Raw genomic sequence first — 18,110 nt, 5'->3', positions numbered from 1 at the left:
TCGTGACCCCATGGACCAGAGCACACCAGGCACTCCTGTCTTCCACTGCCTCCCGCAATTTGGTCAGACTCATGGGCCCTGTGTCCTCCCCAAATGGAAAACCACAGAGCAGATTTCTATTGTGCAAACTGAAATCCTTGCACTAACAGGATGCATTAGATATGCTGGGCAGGATCCAACTATGTCCCATCAATTTCAGTGTATCTGTTCTTGAGTAAGGCTAAAACAGAAAACAACCCACTTTGTTTGACAACACAGGTAAAGATGGCTGTGTTACCTTTGAGCTCAGGGGAATTGGGATGGTTGCTGTTAAGCACAAGATGGAAGACACCTCTTGAACTGGTCCAATGTGCTTACCATTAGCCACCTTGACCTTCTGTCAAGAAGGAAAGTGGGATAGAAACTCTAAAAGTGGGGTGGAGACCTTTGGTGCCTGCTCAGTTACCCACCCAAGTATCGTGTATGTGTGTGTGTGTTCCAAATTGTTGATCTTGCAGCACTAAAAAATTAGGCACTCAAAATGAACACTTGCCTGGACAAAACTAGTCCAGTACACCCAGAATATATTTATTGTATCTAACAGCACACACAACATATATTCAAATTATACTGAAGTGCAAAAAGCATACTTTCCCACCCTCCATCCAGGAAACTGTTCCATTGCTTTAAGCCTTGGTTGTTTTTCCCCCTTGACATTTTCCAGGTTTTTTTTCCCACTGTTCCCATGGGGGAGACAAGCTTTCAGGCCATCAGATTCCAGGCCCCTTTCAATGGTCCTTGTCACTGTAATTCTGAAAATATTCGGCTCCCCTCTACCCTGAGAGGGCTCCCCCCCCTCCAAAATCAGAAACCAAAGTCAGCATTTGTTCACACAGCCCAGAGGTCATCTGCCTATATATGGAATAGTGCTGTCACGTAGGTGACAGTTTCATATATGGAGCAGAATCAAGTGGTGAAGTCTTTCTGAACTGCCTTCTCGGGCTGGAGACAGGGTTTGACTATACTCTCCTATGAGACAAAGATGGAATTGGGAATTAGACCAGTAGCCTCCCAGAGATGATTTACTGAGTGCATGGGGAGGCAAACGACGCAGTCCAAGGGAACCTTCGCCGCTTGAACCTATGCCATGTAGACACTGACCCTAAGCTGGAATGACTTCTAAGCAAGACCACTGCCACTGCTCCCCTTGGGTGAAGAAAACACATTTTGTGCCCCACACCCATGGTGCCGCTGATCAAGCAAACTTGGAGCAAACCAGGCTGCTCATACGACACCCTTCCTTGTCTCTCTGCACTATAACCCCTGCTAGGTAGAACAGGAAGTTTTCCCCATCATTCTTGACCCTGCTACATGAATCAGGAAGGTGAATGTGGGCTCTCAGGATCAGGCCTTGTCTTGTGACTGCAGGCTAATATCTTGTCCAGAGATGGCATTGCTGCCTGTCACCCAGGTGATGGCCCAGGATGCCCTGCATTCTTTCACCTCTTTCTGCCATACGTGTCACACTTTGGGGGTATTGACACAACGTCACCCCATTCCACCTTGCTGTTGTAGGCATCTCTGTTTCCTAAAGGACCCACACACGTTTCAGAAGCGGGAAAAGCAAGTGGAAGGCAGGCCACTTTGCAAAGAGAGGAAGCAAGGCTGGGCACTCTAATAGTCTCGCCTGTAAGGATGTGAGAGTAGAGATGGCCACTGTGGTGGCCCTATAGCTGCTGCTGAATTCCACCTTTCATCAGCCCCAGCCAGCAAGGCCAATAGTCAGGGATGATGGGAACTGGAGTCCAGCAGCAACTGGAAGGCCCCAAGCTGGCTGTTCTTGAGTTAGAGCAAAGAGGTGAGGAATGTCTGCCCCACTCTGCCCAATCCTCATTTGTGTCAAAGTGATGCAGGCCCTGGCCTAACTTTTAGCAGCTGCCATCAAAGCGAAGGTCAATTTCCTACCAACCTCCAAGGTTCATTTGGCCATCTCGGCAAGGCAAAAGTGAGATTGGATAAAGAGGAATTAACACTCGGAAGCAGAATGTTTTGGCAAGCTGTGTACTTAGAGCTTAACCCACCCCAACCTCTCAATAATACTAAGATTTCAAATCCTGCATGTGAACAGAAAGCTTTTTTAAAAACATTCAAACACAGATTTTTAAAAAAGAATATAAATGGCATTTTGATAAACACAAACAGGTTAAGATTCATTTAAAAAAAAAAATGAGAAAGCAGCTTTCAGGAAAAGCCCCTTGCTCATCCCCAAGCAAAACTCGATTGATAACAGAATACTGAAATCGACACACGTTTGCAATTAACTCATTTTTGTTTCAAAAAAGCAAAGGTTCTGTTACCTGTTACCAAACAACACTCAACATTCAAATTTGCACTGGGTAAGCCCACTTAGATGGGATCTTTCCAGTCTAATTTGTGCCATAATCTTGTGAAAGGAACATCTGATTAACAATACAGCAACAAACTCTGGTAGGCTGAACTAATGCAGCTGTCATAAATCTTGGCTTTTTCCATGGACAAGAGAGAGCAAGTGTTGGGGTCAGTTGCACTTCCATCAAAGCAAAAAACTATTTGGATCTTGACTGGAAGAACTTGGGGGAGGGGCGGGGTGGAGAGAAGAATTGGTCACAATCACCAGAACCTTCTCCTGCACAACCCCTGCCGAAAAGAAGTTTTGCAAACGGATGACAACATCGTTAAATGGAATCTGTGCAAGAGACATTCCTGGGGGGCCAGCTATTTATATCCATCTTTCCCCGTCCACTCATCTTAAAACTCACATTGGTGTGGGGAAAGGATCTATTCCTGGAGCCAAACAAATATCACAAACCAATCCCTTCCACTGGAATAAAGGAATCAGGATTGTAAGACTTCCCTGGAGAACAGGCCATTTTGAAAACAACTCAGCAAACCTACAAAATGCAATGGGGAATATGGGAAGCTGGGAGAGGGGGTGGGTGGGGTTTTCAATGCAAAGCTTAAGAAACAAAATGGTCCTGCACAGGGAAGAGCTTGTGGGCGGGGCGGGGGGGAGTGCTACACCAGAGAAAAGGCGCCAGCTGGATCTAGAGATCCACTCTCCAATGGCATTTAATGCAAAGAACAGCCTCTGGACGTTTACAGCTCCCCCTCTTGCGACTCCTGCAGTATACACAACACTGACTTGTGAGGGATCCCGCACTCTTGCAAGGACTTGGTGAGGTCTGCGAAGGTCCTCCGAGGCACTTCCACTGTTTCAATGCTGCAGCGTCTGTACACGACCGAGTTCTTTTGCTCCGCCACTGTAAGGACGGTTTTCAAGCTGTCCGTCGGCCTGAAGTGATGCTCAAATCTGTGACCTGAAGGAGACCTGATGGCGAGAAGCAACCTCGGCTCCTTCTCGCTGGGCTCTTCCAAATTCAGCACGGGATGGGCCCCTTCCCTTGTTTTACTTCGGGGCTTTGTCTCCAGAAGAGGAGGTGGATTCTGAGCGTATTCTCCACCGCCCCCTTTGTGTTTTGCCATGATATCGGTGGAGGCTTTCCCCACCAGGGGAAGAAGCTCTTTGAAGCCTTGCTCTTTCTCTTCTGGTTGGGGACTCCCTTGGAGCTGACCAGCCTGCTCAGACATCATCTCCATGGCACCCTTCCGCAGTTCTTTCCTGCTGATGGATGGGAGCACTCTGTACTTGTTTAAGGAGGAGGAAGTTCTCATGGGCACCTGCTGGAGGAGATCTGGGATTTCAGCAGGGAACACCTGAACAGGTTGGTACAGCTGCTGGGTCGACAAGGTCTTTCGGCCACTTGCAGCATCTTCGCAGGGAGCTAATGGCTGAGGAGACGATGGCACCTGGTAGGAGTAGGCTTCTATGCTGTGGGAGTAATTCAAGTTGGATCTCGTGCGCCCCTTTGCAGATTTTGGCCGGGTGACATGCATGCTGAGGGAGTGTGGCTGCCAGATGGGAGGCTTCGCAATGCCAAAGGAGGTCTTCCGTTCAGAGGATGAGATGTTCAGGTGCGAGGCAGCAGCCATTGCTTTTCAGGAGACCTGGGGAAACAAAAGTCAGAAAGGGCCAGGCACCACCCGGCTTGCAGCAGCCTGCTTTCACTTCCTGCAACAGACCACTTTTCAGCCCAGCTGAATTAGACTTTGGGCTGGGCTGACAGGAATTCATATGAGCCTGCCACTTTACACCGGAAGGACAGCACTAATCTATCAACTCCTCCAGTGGAGTGTAGTCAGTAGACTAGGGGGACTAGGCTAGCTCCCTAAATGTTCCCCTGGCACCTCCTTCCCAAAACCCAGGAGCCCTGAATATGACATGAGGAAGGGTAAAGGGAGAAATTATGTCAGTTACACTTATTCAGGCATTAGTTTCAGGAGGCTGACTTGGAATAGAAGCAAAAGGGTTGTGGCTCTCCCATCCACCTCGTGGGCTTCCCTGGCTGGGTACTGTGGGAACAGAATACTAAAATATTTTAGTGAAGACTGCTTGAACATGACAGCCACTGTCATGTGGAAGGTCCAGGGGACAAGACTTTGCCCAGGCAGGCATTATGATGGCACCTAAGTGTAGCGCTGCCTTCCTGTGTGCTTGTTTCTGCAGCCCTATTATGCCTGCTCAACTTTGCAAGCAAATAGGTTACGAAAAAAGGAAACTGAAAGGCTTATGTTGTGCATAGATTGACATCAGGTTTATTCTGCAGCTGCCTCAGGGCCAGAACACCTCAGAATTAAAAGACATCAGCAAAAGCATCCCAGGATATTTCAGGAGCCAGTTAAAGCTTTGTCGTTGAAGGTCATGTTTGGGAAAAGTTCAAAAGCAAACCAAAACACTCACATGCAGAAGATGCTCCATCGGCTCAAAAGGACTGACGGCTCAAAAGCTCCAGAGGATCAAACAGGCCAGTCAGTCTGAGAGGATCTCCGCCTGCACCTCCAGGGAGTTGCAGATTTTCAACCCTGAAACCAAGCAAGAGAAAAGAAGGGCGGAGATGACATTTCTCTCTGTGAGAAATCTGTTAATCGTCCTCTAGAGGCCAAGGCAAGTATTGGAGCTGCCCATTTCCAGCAGGGTCCCGTGCTTCTAGAAGCTCACGACAGGCAGAAATCCAATAGGTATAGCTTTTATTGAATTAAACCTCTTAAAAATAGAGGGTCTCTGCAATGAAAAACAGGAACAGATTCTTAATGCACACTGAAGGCAGCCCAATGCAGATGCTGGGCTGGGGGGAGTGCCCTCTGCACCTAGCCCTCATTCTATCAGCTGTTGCTGCCAGTGGCTGAGAGCCCAAAGAATACTTTGACTCGCCTACAAAGACAGAGTGGCTGCATGCAGTCCAGCTCAGCATTAAACCCAGTGAGATCACAGGCCATAAACATGCCTAACGCCAGGCTGGATTTTGACATTCTGGCTTAAGCAAGGAAAAGAAAAGAGTGCCACCTCCCTCTTGATTGACATTATTCCTCATGACTGCATTAGAGCGAGAGACCCCAGCAGCTTAGCAGCCTCCTGGATTTCTTTTATGCAACTCCACTCACAAAGTCTCTGTGAATTGAAAGTGGAGACGCTATATGTACTTTTCCTTGTTTGTTTGTTCTGTAACACAAGAAAATCTTTAATAAAAACTAATTTTTTAAAAAGAGTTGGTACATTGAATTTGCTGCTAATCCTCTTCCCTCACCACCTCTTCCCCCTTTCCCATGGGTGTAGACAAGGGGGGCGGAGAGGCAGGGAAGGGCAACTCAAAATCAATAAAAATGCATAGCAAACTGAGGTTCTGCTCCCCCCCCAACAAAAGGCCTGCCCCCCCAAAAAAAATCCTGGCTATGTCCATGCTGTTTCCTATTATCGTATTTTTCACCCTATAGGGTGCACCGGCCCATAGGAGGCACTTATTGGGGGGGGGGGGAAATAAAGGGGGGGGGATATTTTTCCCCCCCGGGCCCCAAAGAGCAAAGAAGCCATGACAGCGAGCGGGATGGATCCGGCTAGCTGTCCTGGCTTCGTTTTTAGCCTCGGGGCTTGTGGGGCTGGGGGCAAGGGAAGCCCGAGCTTCCCCCGACCCCAGCCCCCAGAACGGGTCCGGGAGCAATGGGGAGGTTGCACAACCTCCCCATCGCTCCCGGAGCTTGCTTGCTTGCGGGGTGGGGGGCGGGGGAAGCCCGAGCTTCCTCCAGCCCCCAGAATGGGTCCGAGAGTGATGACGAGGTTGCGCAACCTCACCATCACTCCCGGAGCTTGCTTACGGGGCTGGGGGTGGGGGAAGCCCAAGCTTCCCCAGCCCCCAGAACAGGCTGTTGCCCGCAAGACTTGCGAGCCCAGCGGGAACTCCCGCCGGGCTCACAAGGCTTGCAGACATTTGCGCAAAGCACGGAGCACGCTCCGGAGTGCGCCCCGTGCTTCGGGCTGCAGGTTGCTGCCTGCAAGACTTGCAAGCCCGGCGGGCACTCTCACCGGGCTCCCAAGGCTTGTGGATAGCTTCCTGAAGCTTGGAGAGTGAGAGGGGTCGTGCGCACCGACGCCTCTCACTCTCCAGGCTTCAGCGAAAGCCTGCATTCGCCCCATAGGACGCCACACACATTTCCCCTTCATTTTGGGAGGGGAAAAAGTGTGTCCTATAGGGCGAAAAATACGGTATGTGATTTCTTCTGTTTTATGTTTCCTGAGCATTCTTTAACATTTTAAACCACCTTGAATACTTGGGTAAGAAGGTGACATGTACATATAGTTTAAAAACTGACGCATCAAATTTGCATATCTAAAACAAAGGTTGTGAAGAAAAAGAGACACTTGTGTGTTTAAATCAAGGAACCAGGTGTTGCTTAAATGTTACATCGATGTGTCACTCCCAAAAGGTACCGTCTTCCTCCTGTGTGAGATGGAAGGTGGCGTCTGCTACCTGTAATGCTTATGTTAAAGATATTTCAAGAGGAATGCCTCTTAAGACAATTTTAAAAGGTTTTACCTGACTAAAGGGTCCTGCTCTACAACCAAAGAATAAGTGTAGTGGAGGCACTATTTTTTTTAAAGCACAAAAGTTAACGGTTGTCGAACTCCAGGGATGGACATCCCCAGCAGGGGAGACACATTTCTTCCCTTTATACATTAACAGCAGTACAATTTGTGCCCATCTGTTTATTTACATCTATTTAGACAACTTTCCAAACAACACTCACAGCAATGCTAAACTAAATTAAAAATATACCATAACCGCATAAATATACAAGAGATCACTTTAAGCACCACATTCAGTGCAAGCTTACAAGGGAAAGCAGCAATACAAATACTCCCACCTTAAAAGTCAAGGCACTTTGAGATGTCAGTTGAAAAGTAAGCTGAGAGAAGAGTTGTTTTTCTTTTTTATTCCTTCTGGCAAAATACACTGAGAGAGATGAGGACCTCTCTAAATCAGGAATAGGAAAACCTTTGTCAGCCTGAGAAACACATTCCCTTCTAGGCAAACTTCTGGGGGCAGGATGCCAGCACTGGGCAGAGCCAGAGGAAAAGTAGGCAAATTGATGCATGTGAATTTCACCTTTGTCCAGGTGACTAATTTCAACACAGACTCACACACCCCTCACACGATCATCCATCCAGGCCATCAAAAAACATTGCCAGACTTCAATGACACATTCCAGTCAGACAAAAACACTCATGGAGGCTGCAAAGTAGTGGCAGTGAGAGGTGTGGCAGGGGAGGGGGTGTGTGGCTTGGGGAGACTCCCAAGGGCCAAATAAAAAGGACTGAGTGGGCACATCTGGCCCTTGGGCCTGAGGTTCCCCACCTAAAGAGACTGTACCACAGAGTGATACAGTTTGCGTTCCTCCCCAATACATTACCAGAATTCTGGTATGTGCCTCCTTAAAAGATGGCAGTCAGAGGATTTCCATTATGGATCTGAGTCTGGAGGGAAACTTGGGAATGAAAGTGTTTTGTGATGCATGCTGGGGATAGGGATTGCAAGGTTTTGAAAGGTAGGAATCAGCTTTTTGGAGTCAGAAGGAGACTGATCATGTAGGCTTCCTAGTCACTAGCAGAAACCTTCAAGGAAAAGTGCTCTCCCCAAATTTTCCTGAAAACAACAAATCTGAGATGAGGGCCATTCAAATTTACAGCCCCTCACTGTCTCTAAATATTAGCTGCCTTTGAAGAAGACATCTCCAGGGCTGTGGCCCTAGTGTCCTCTTAACAGAGCTTCAGCTAAGACCTTAAATAATGGCTCAGCCTTTTAATAAACACTAATTTTCATGAAATGCTACTTCAGGCTATTTTTAATGCTAATTTAACAGTTTTTATTTATGAATTTCTTTTTACTGTGTATGACATTTAAAAGTTTTAAATTTGACTTTTCACAAACTGCCTTGAACTTCCAAAGTAGCAGGCAGGATATACAAGTTGAATATGCGTACACATTTTGGGTTGTATCGTATCTACTCAGAGCACAACCACTGAAAATAATGGACTTGAATAACTTAGGTCAATCACTTTCAATGGATCTACTCTGATTAGAACTTAGATAGCTACAGCCCTTTGAAATTAAACCTATTTTGAAGCTGCCTTACCATCCAGAGCATCTCAAGTTCACCCCAAAAACTGTTAGTCCAAAGAGTAATTGCCAATCCTGCTGCTTTCACAAAACTGGACAAAGAAAACAAAGCTCTTTTTCACCTTATGCCTTCTTGTTTTCCCACATCCACAAAATGGGGAAAGATTCTGTAGCAAATGATGAACTCTGCTCTTGTGGCCAAGTCTGGGGCACTGCTGCTGCCTTGTTCCAACTGACAATGGCACAGCATGCACCCATATCTGCCAGCTATATATAATAGGGGAAAGGGCCCATTGACTTGGGTTACAATGAAAGGTGTAGGAACCACCAGCTGGCCACAGAGGCCAGGCTCACCAAGACAATCTGCTGTCTTGGAGTGGGGATGTAGAGTAAAAAGAGTAGGTGTGTTTGTGTATTAAGCTTGATATGCCAAGCAACAGATATAAACACCAAGGCAGCACAATTAATACAAAGCGTTTTATGTGCCATGTCATGGAGAAAACACGTACAAACAGGAGTCCAAGCTACATCTAATCTCAGTCCAAAAGAAAAGAGCATACAGATGAGGATTAAAAGTGAGTTCTCCCATTCAGTTTTACACTCCTAGAATCCATCTGAATACCATCTCAGTTCGACCTTTATAAACAAATATTTGCTGTTTCAAAACGAATGTGAGGCAGACTTTTAAACCTATTCATTCGACAACATTTATATACCACTTGAATGTAAAAGAAACCCCAAACCTCTAAATGGTTACCGGTATGTTAAAATGCTTCGTAAAAGCTGTTAAAGCAAGTATGTAAAGGACTCAAAAGATTAATTTAAATCAACAGTAGCTAAAAGGAGAAAGAATACACATAACTTCTGCATGTCTGGATAGGCTTTCCTAAACAGAAATGTTTTAAGCACAATACAGGGAAGGCACCTGCCTGATGTCAATAGGCAGGCAGCTTCAAATGTGCTGCCAGCGAAAAGAATGATTTCTTACAGGTGCAGAACAGGTATTATGGGCCACTAGTAAGAGCCAGTTCCACAGACTGAAGCAGCCGAGTGAGCATATAGGGGGAAAGGCAATCCCTTCAAATAAACTGGTCCCAAGTTGTTATGGGATTTATAGACTAACAGTAACACACTGAATTCCGACCAGTAGCAAATGTGCAGCCAGTGCAGATCTCTGGTGCAGATCTCTGAGCAGAGGTGTTATATGCTGACAGGGTCTCATTCCTGTCAGCAACCGTGCGGCAACTTTCTGCACTAGCTGCAGTTTCCAGATAAAGTGCAAGTGAAACCCTACAGAGTACATTACAGTAATCCAATCTTGAAGTCACCAGTGCCTGAACTACTGTAGTCATGCTCTTCCAGTTCAGGAATGGCCATAGTTGTCGCTCATGCTAAAAGGAACTTCTGGCCACCGAGCAACTAATCCAGAGGTGGGGAACTTGTGTCCTTCCAGATGTTACTAGACTCCAGCTCCCATCAGGCCCAGCCAACATAGCCAATGGTGATGTATGAAAGGAACTGAAGTCCAGCAGCATCCGGAGAAGGTCACAGATTCCCTGTTAAGGTCCTCATCTGATGCCTTGCTCTATTTACCTTCCCTTTTTGCCTGCCATGGAGGAGACGGTGGCTACCAGTGGTGTGGCCTTTTTAGCATTGGCACCTCATCTGTGGAATTCCCTATTCAACCAGCATCAAATAAAAAAACGTTTTTGGCTCTTCTAGGTAAAAATGTGTATTGGTGCTCTCAACAATCTGTGACAGGTTTGGGGTTTTTATACGTTTCCTGCTAGTGTGTGTGTGTGTGTAGTTTAACTGAAATACTTCTATATACCACCTTGAAAGTGCTGCTGGTCAGCAAGAACTGTCTGGGGATTAGGTGAATTGCCTGTTTTGGTCACTATCCTTGAAAAAAACAGGTTCACCTCTTGAAAGTTCTCCTAGACCCAACACTGCTCTTCATCACCCAAACGGCAGCTTGGCCAGGAGTGCATTTTGCAGTGTTGGCTGGTGTGCCAGCTGTGCTCTTCCTGGAGAAGGCTGATCCACTTGCCATTGACACAGCTAAACTGGATTAGTCCAACACTCTCTATGTGACTTCACTGTTGCACCATTTTACTATCTCCCGGTTTGTTTACATCTCCAATTAAAAATGCTGATTATAACTGCAAAGCACTACCCAGTTTGTGACCAGCATACTTGAAGGATCACTTCTTCCCACTCAGATCTTTGGCAGAGGCCCCAATCCATGCCCCAGCACCATCCAACTTGTAGTTGATGAGTAGGTAGAAGGGTGTCAGGGGCTTCTCTATTGGGTGGATGCCTGAGCTTCAGAGTTCTCAGCCCCAGCTGGCCCCATCACTAATGACCCTTTCATGCCCTCTGAAAAACATATCTGTGCCATTGGGCCCCTTTGGCCTAAATACTTAATTCCACTCTTTTTCATTCCCTGTCCTTCCTGATGCTGACACTTTTTAATTATGCTAATAATACCATTCTATTGTGTGCTGTTTTTGCATGGTTTTAAGTGGATAGCTGTTGGCCATGTTGGAGGCCCTGTTACTGGAAAATAAAGTGCAGAATAAAAATATTTTGATAAAAATATACTCACGTTATATTTTAAATACACATACATAAAACCAGATAAACAAACATTAAAATATAAACATCAAATAATTAAAATATACAGTAGAACAATCCCAAACAACACAGCCATTAGAACAGGAGGCTCACATACATATTGCACACCACAGTAAATAAACACAAATACAAACAACCTTCCAGAAAAGCTGCCACATTCTATGCAATGTAAGTAGCAACTAAACAGAGCATTGTTTTTAGGCTTAATTTCAATGAAACAATATATAAATGTTGCAAAATAAATAAAATTCAGCATCAAAACAAACATGGAACATAAAAACTACAAACACACACACATACGCACAAGGAAAATCCTACACTATATCAGGAAAAAAAATGTGACCAATGAAAACTGAACAAAAAAGAAAAGTGAAAATGTAAACATGATTTACTAAGTGAGCAACTTAAGATATTTTTTAATCCACAGATGAGAACGGGCAAAATAAGTATAAGACCAAATCCATGCCATACTTTTAAAAGCACACCCAACTCACATTTAAAGCACGTGGCTTCCCTGAAAGAATCCTGGGAACTGTAGTTTGCTAGGGGGGTGCTGGGAACTGTAGTTCTGTACTGGGGAAACTACCTTTCCCGATATTCTCCAAGGTAAAGTCATGCGCTTTTAAATGTAAGGCGTGCAACTGCCCTAATACCGTGTGTGCGTGAGTTTCTATGCACGTTCGCCACTCAGCCTTTGCCAACCCGGTAACCTCCCGGAAGAACTTTTGGACCACACGCTCACCAGCGCAGATGGGAGTTGTAGTCCAAAACTTCCAAGAGGGCACCGAGTTGGCAAAGGCTGGTGTCATGTAACCAAGTATCTCATACGCGCGCATGCTCGGTCTCTCCCACCACCTAGCGATAGGGAGGAGGCCTGTTGTGGGGCTCCTCGCGGAGGAGGCCGAGGCCCCCCGCTCCCGAGGCGAGAAAGGGCGGGTGGCGGGGCCCGACCCGGTCGCGTCAGGTAAGGCAAGGGGAGCCCCACGCCAGGCCTTCGCCCGCCCTCTCACCTCGCAGCGGCTCCATCCAGCAGCCCTTCTCGCTCCCTCGCCGCAGGTCCGGTCCTCCTCGGTGGTAAACAGCGCCGCGTTTCCACGGCAACGCCCGCCAGTAGCCTACTTCCGGCCTTGACCGGAACAAAGCGCAGCCTCTCCATACATACACGCCTGAAGAACGTCCTAGAGAGGCCGAAGCGGGTATAAGCTAGGTGGGTGGGCGAGGGCCAGTTCTAGAACATGGTTTTCTATGGGCGCGGAGTCGCGTCGCTCTAGCCTTCGTCACCTCCGTGGTAAACAGAGGAAGAACTCTGGAATAAACCAAGAGACAGGGAAAGAGGAGAGGGGCGATGGAGGCTGTGAGCAGGAGTTGAGGGTCAATTTAAAGGGAATTTTCTTTGGAGATATCAGCACCTGCAATATTAGCAGTGGCCTATCATATGGATACTCACTTGCGAAAGTAGTAAATGAAGAACGTGGACTACATTGCAGGGGGATGTTGTGCTCCAGTTTTCTCTTGAAATAATTATTTATACTTTTCAAGTTTATACATTTCACTAATTTTACAATCATTTTGACATTTCGAAGCTTTCCTCCCTTCCCCCTTTTTCTTTTAATTTATTTTTAATATATTCGCCGTATCCAAATTAACTTAATTTGCTCATTTATTCATGTCCTTTTAAATATATACTCTTATGAAGCTGCAGGTTATTACAATAATCCTGCCAATGTTCTTATCTGTTTACAATTTATATGTAAATATTCAATAAACCATTTCCATTCTTTTATTTAAAAATTGTTATCTTGATTTCTTATTCTTCTGGTACGTTTCACCGTTTCTGCATATTCCAAAAGTTTTTGTATCCATTCTTCATTTGCTGGGACTTCTGCTTCTTTCCATTTTGGGGCAAGTAACATTTTTGCTGCTGTAGTAGTGTACATAAATAAGTTTCTATACAGTTTAGGTGCTTCTGTCCCCAAAATTCCCGCCCCCCCCCCAAAAGCTCAACCCACCTGCCTTAGCCTGGAGCTTGGTGGGCATAATAGCACTGAGCAACACTGCAGGGCTGTTTCAGTCTGTTTAGTCCAGATTTCCCCCTTGTTACAGAAAACCCAGCATGTAAAAATCTCTCATTAAACACCTGCAGCCGCTGGCAGTGTGTACATTTGTTTGCAGGTGTGTAAACAGCTTGTCACATTTGTGGTGATGTTTCATGGGCTGGTTTTATTTTGCCACACCCTGAGCTCAGCATCTGAGCACAACCTCTTTACAATGCATCTGGTGTGCTCCTTCTGCTCATTTGAGAAGCTGTGTACACACCATGTTAGCAAGATCTGTTGGGGTGTTAATGCTGTGAGCCCCTCCAGCCTATGCTCTGGTTGTATATGCTCTGTGTAAATAAATCCATATATCTTAAAGACACCACAGTCTCCGCTGACCTTCATTCCAAGGAAACCAAACCTGGGTAAGTGCAAGAACCCTGGAAGTGCCTTGCCATTCAGAGATTGGAGTATGTGCAACAATATGGATTGTGGCTAATACCCTAAATATTTCTGCTGGGGTTCTGTCACCAAAGAGTCCTTGCCCCAAACCTGGATCTTGGCATCCAGGCAATTCTCCTTTTTATACCTATAATTATTTTTTCCTGTACCAACAGATTCCAGCCTCAGGTTCGGAAGGGACCCAGACTGACTTCCCAAACCCATAACAATAACTATCCTGGATGTAGCCCATGGTTTCTTATGAAATAGTGCGTTTTTGATGTACTTTCTCCCAAGGTAGATTTGATCCAAACTGAGGAAGTGAATGACCTAGCTGTGTTTTAAACTGATAATGTTTCTGATGACCAGTTGGCCTGTTTCTGATCACCCAAACTTTGCACGTGTTCCTAATCCCAGCAACTGCTGCATGCTGAAAGCACATTCATGAGCCTTGTGAATCATTATGGAGATGGCAATACCTCTGTATTTAAAAATAACAATTTATCAGCCCATTACGCATCCCTAAGCTAGCTTTTTAGGAGTGAGCAGCAAGATACTGAATCATTCAGTGTGATTAAAACATACAAATCCAGATGAATGCTGAATAAACAGGTTTTATGGAATTGGTTTTGCTGAAGTTGTTGCCATGAGATTTATTTACGTAATCACTGAATGTTTTATCTTTGAAATAACTATTCTTCTTTCTTTTCTGCAAATAAAATAACTGATTTACTGAATTGTTTTTGTTTTATGGGGATGAATCTTGCTGGAAGGTTGCTAAATTGACTTGTATTAGCTTAATTGTTTTGCCTTGTTTTATTGCTTTGACGTGAGTTTGCTTATGATAAATCTGACACCGAATCGCTCGTTACCTGGCTGCACGGCTGGTAAGTTTCTATTGCCAGTGGCTGTGTGTGCCTTTTGTTTTTCTTGGTTGCTAAACTACCATGGGAGCATTAGGCTGCAGACTTATAAATCTGCTTTGATGGACAATAATAATGCCAAATGACTTAACAGGGATGCTCACAAGATTACAGTAACAAAAAAGTGATGTGATGCCCTATGAAATCTAAATAAGAAAAGTGTTAGCGTGCATACTGCTCTACTTCTGCTCCTGAAAAAGTTTTAAAAATGGCACCGGCTGTTTGACTAGAACCCGAGACATGCGGGAGGGGGGGGCAAATGCAGACCTCCAATCCCCTCTTTGGCTTTTGGCATCACTCCAGGCTACCCTCCTCTTTCCACAAGCCACACCTTGGGTACTCTAGCCTGCCTAGAATGTGCCCTTGAAATCTGATGAAGTCTTGTGTTTGTGTGCCTGGATGGAGAATAGAAAGAGGTGTGTGAACTTGTGTAGAAATTAGCTTACTGCTGCAAAGGTAAAAATTTACATATATTGCCCGCCTCCTTTTGCCACCGGCCTTGCCCACCACTGGCACCTGAACTTCAGAAGGAAATGGACCTCTGGGAATGAAAACAGGGTTAGAGGCAACCATGGACGAAAGTCAAGGCTTCTCTCAGCTCAAACCACTTTTGACTCTTAAAAACTACCAGTCCTCATCCAGCCCAGGTTTTCTTCCTTTCTAGTCTTACCACTAGAGGGCGGGAAGTGTCCACTGATGCAAGCCACTTTCAGATTTTGCAGTTGCTATTCAATCATAGGCAAAATTGGGTCTCACAATTAAAGCGGATTTGGTGCTCTGGCACAACAACTGTGCTTCTCTGCCCCATAAAAGCAAAAAAACTCGACAGCCACAGATATTTTTTCTGGCGGGAAAACGGGAAATGCATTTTAAAGTGTGGAATAATGGATACATCATTGGGTGGTGCGACCTCTGTGGACACAACTCAGAATGAATGGTCGATAATCAATCAGGTGGGAGATTCCAAGAGATTTAAAGAAATTATTTATGCATGCCACCACAGCAGCGAGAGTTTCGATTGCTCAAAATGGGGAAAGTGAGACGATACCAGCAAAAAAAGATTGGCTGATTAAACTGATGGAATATGCTGAGATGGGTAAACTGACAAGGCAGATAAGGGATCAAGCAAAAGAAAAATTTAGTAAAGATTGGAATATATTCAAACAATACCTGAAAGACCACTGCTGAGAATTAAATTTTTTGACTGATTTAGATTAACTGTTGTAACAAGAAATATCAAATAATAGCGAAAAAGTTGGTAACCAACAATGTAGATTTATTATGACATGCATTCAACCAAGAACTCCAAAAGACCCAAGTAGGAAGGGGAGGGAAGTCTGAGGTAATTAGAACATCAGTGAGTCGAATGATTAAGAATATATCTTTGTTTTATCTTTATTATGATTTAGAAACACATGTACATCAGCGAGAAACTGAAACTTTATGTTAAGTTGTGGGCGAACATAGCAGACGACACAGTGATTCTTCAAACAGCTCTTCTTTATTCAGATGTCAGAACAGAACTAAACTGAGGGGCTCAGCCTGCTTATATAGAGCTCCAGAACAATTGTAACTGTTGCCATTTTCTAAAACTATCCAATCACTCAACGTCACTTTTCGATCCTTCATTTGCATACAAAACTATCCAATCACTGAACGTCACTTTTCGATCTTTCATTTGCATAACTATCTACAGTATCCCCCTGCTGGCCCAGGGTGAGGATTTCAGTACATAACACTTTACATTGTGATTTCATGTTAAGAAGGCATTTTTGTTGTAAAAAACCAATAATTTTTTTAAAAAGAAGAGGTCGATAATAAGTGACGTTGTATAACCGCCACATAAATTTTGTGCAAACAAATCAAGATGAATGCTCAATAAAGAGATCGTCTGTTGTTCTCTGTAGGTGGCTGTCATTTTTCCCACAGTAGGAGACCAAAAAAATAAAATAAAAATGAGTTGGGAAGTCCCTTCTGTGGACAATGGGTGTGCATTGCTTTGTTATTTATGGCCTCTATGGCTTGTGTACTCTCTTCAAATGTAAATCACAGCCCTGACTTCCATCACTGGCTAAGAACAACAAAAGGTGGTAGCAGGATAGTTTCTCACAAACAATGGGACACTTTGGCTCATATATCAGCTTCTGAAAGGGCACAGCCAATGTGAGTATGGACGATGAGCTCATGGGGACAAGGCCAAGTTTTTTCTGGTTTTCTCCCTTGCGATGATACTGTAGACACTTAAGCACTGCATTTGTGCAAATATTTAGCACCTTGCTAAAATGAAATGTGTCATACTTTGGTCCCTGCTGCTGTCGCTGTTGCTTCTCCGCGTCAAGATTGTTAAGCAGAGCTTTAAGTGCTGCAATAGAGGTTTTTAGTAACCACTTTAAATGCTGCAATAGAGGGTTTTTAAACTGAATGTGGAAGGTGTTTTTGTTTGTATAGATTTTTGTGTTTTATATTGTAAACCACCCTATGATCCTTGGATGAAGGGCGGCATATAAATTTAATTAAAGAATAAGAATAAAAATCTGTATCCCACTTTTTCTTATCAGAGCTCAAAGCACTGTTAGTTGTTCCTCTCTGGTATGTTTTATCCTCACAACAACTCTGTGAGGTAAGCTGGACTAAGACACAATGACTGGCCTGAGATCACCTAATCATTAATGGCTGAGTGGGATTTGAACTCGAGTCTTCACAGGCCTAGTCTAACAACTACGAGATAAATGTTGTGTCATCTGTTTGCGACATGTCCCTGTTTATTATTTTCCAGATGCGTTCGGTACAGATTATTAGTTTTCCCTCTTGATTGTTTTGGAAAAAAAGTCATATTGAGTGTTGTTTCTAAAATGGAAGGGTGGAACAAATATTTTTCAAAAATAAAGATAAATAAAGATCCTTTTAAAAAACTACATTGACATAAATATTAAAATTGAAACATTCATGAAGAAAAGCTTCACAAAATAGAACATTTCTTATCTTACAAGGAGATAAGTTCTAGAATAGTTTGTACCCTGGACATTACTATTAATTATGTATTTAGTCACTTGTTGACATATTTAATGAATGACTGAATGTTCTCTAGGGGTCCCTCCCACCTTAGTTATGCTCACTTGGTAGCAGTGATGGGCAGCCAGTTTAATTTCCCATCATGCCCCACTGATGTATCATTCCTCCAGGGCACTGTGGGAAATTTAAATAGCAGGCACCACTAGAGGTCTCAATGCTCCATTGGGGGCATGATGGGAAATTAAAATGGCCACTGGAAGACCCAGCTTCCCAGTAGTTGGGATGAGCTGGAACGTGTGCAGAGGAAAGCAATGAAGATGATCAAGCGTCTGGAAACTAAGCCTTTTGGGAAGGACTTAAAAGAGCTGGGTATGTTTAGCCTGGAAAAGAGGAGACTGAGAAGAGATATGATAGCCACCCATCTTCAGATATCTCAAGGGCTGTCACATGGAAGAGGGAGCTTGCTTGTTTTCTCCTGCTCTGGAGGTTAGGACTCGAGGCAATGGCTTCAAGTTACAGTGGTACCTCGGGTTACA

The 18,110-nt window shown here is 44.6% G+C and overlaps 1 protein-coding gene across 1 annotated transcript; it reads right to left on the bottom strand.

Moving 5' to 3' along the window:
- Window positions 1-521: 521 nt before the first annotated feature.
- On the bottom strand, window positions 522-16,513 carry UBXN10 (UBX domain protein 10). Its single transcript, XM_083452260.1, has 4 exons — window positions 16,302-16,513; window positions 12,173-16,001; window positions 4,817-4,938; window positions 522-4,023 (listed from the first exon to the last, which is right to left on the bottom strand). The coding sequence occupies exon 4, from the start codon at window positions 4,006-4,008 to the stop codon at window positions 3,115-3,117; it is 894 nt and encodes a 297-aa protein (XP_083308386.1). The 5' UTR covers window positions 4,009-4,023; window positions 4,817-4,938; window positions 12,173-16,001; window positions 16,302-16,513; the 3' UTR covers window positions 522-3,114.
- Window positions 16,514-18,110: the final 1,597 nt, after the last annotated feature.

Source organism: Podarcis tiliguerta (assembly GCF_965153285.1).
Source record: "Podarcis tiliguerta genome assembly, chromosome: 8".
NCBI classification, from domain to species: Eukaryota; Metazoa; Chordata; class Lepidosauria; order Squamata; family Lacertidae; genus Podarcis; species Podarcis tiliguerta.
Note: the sequence above shows the minus strand (reverse complement) of the source record. Positions and strands in the feature narration are given on the sequence as shown.

What these genes read in the sequence shown, in the direction of transcription:
- UBXN10 (XM_083452260.1), bottom strand. Translation starts at nt 4,008, where the DNA reads ATGGCTGCTGCCTCGCACCTGAACATCTCATCCTCTGAACGGAAGACC.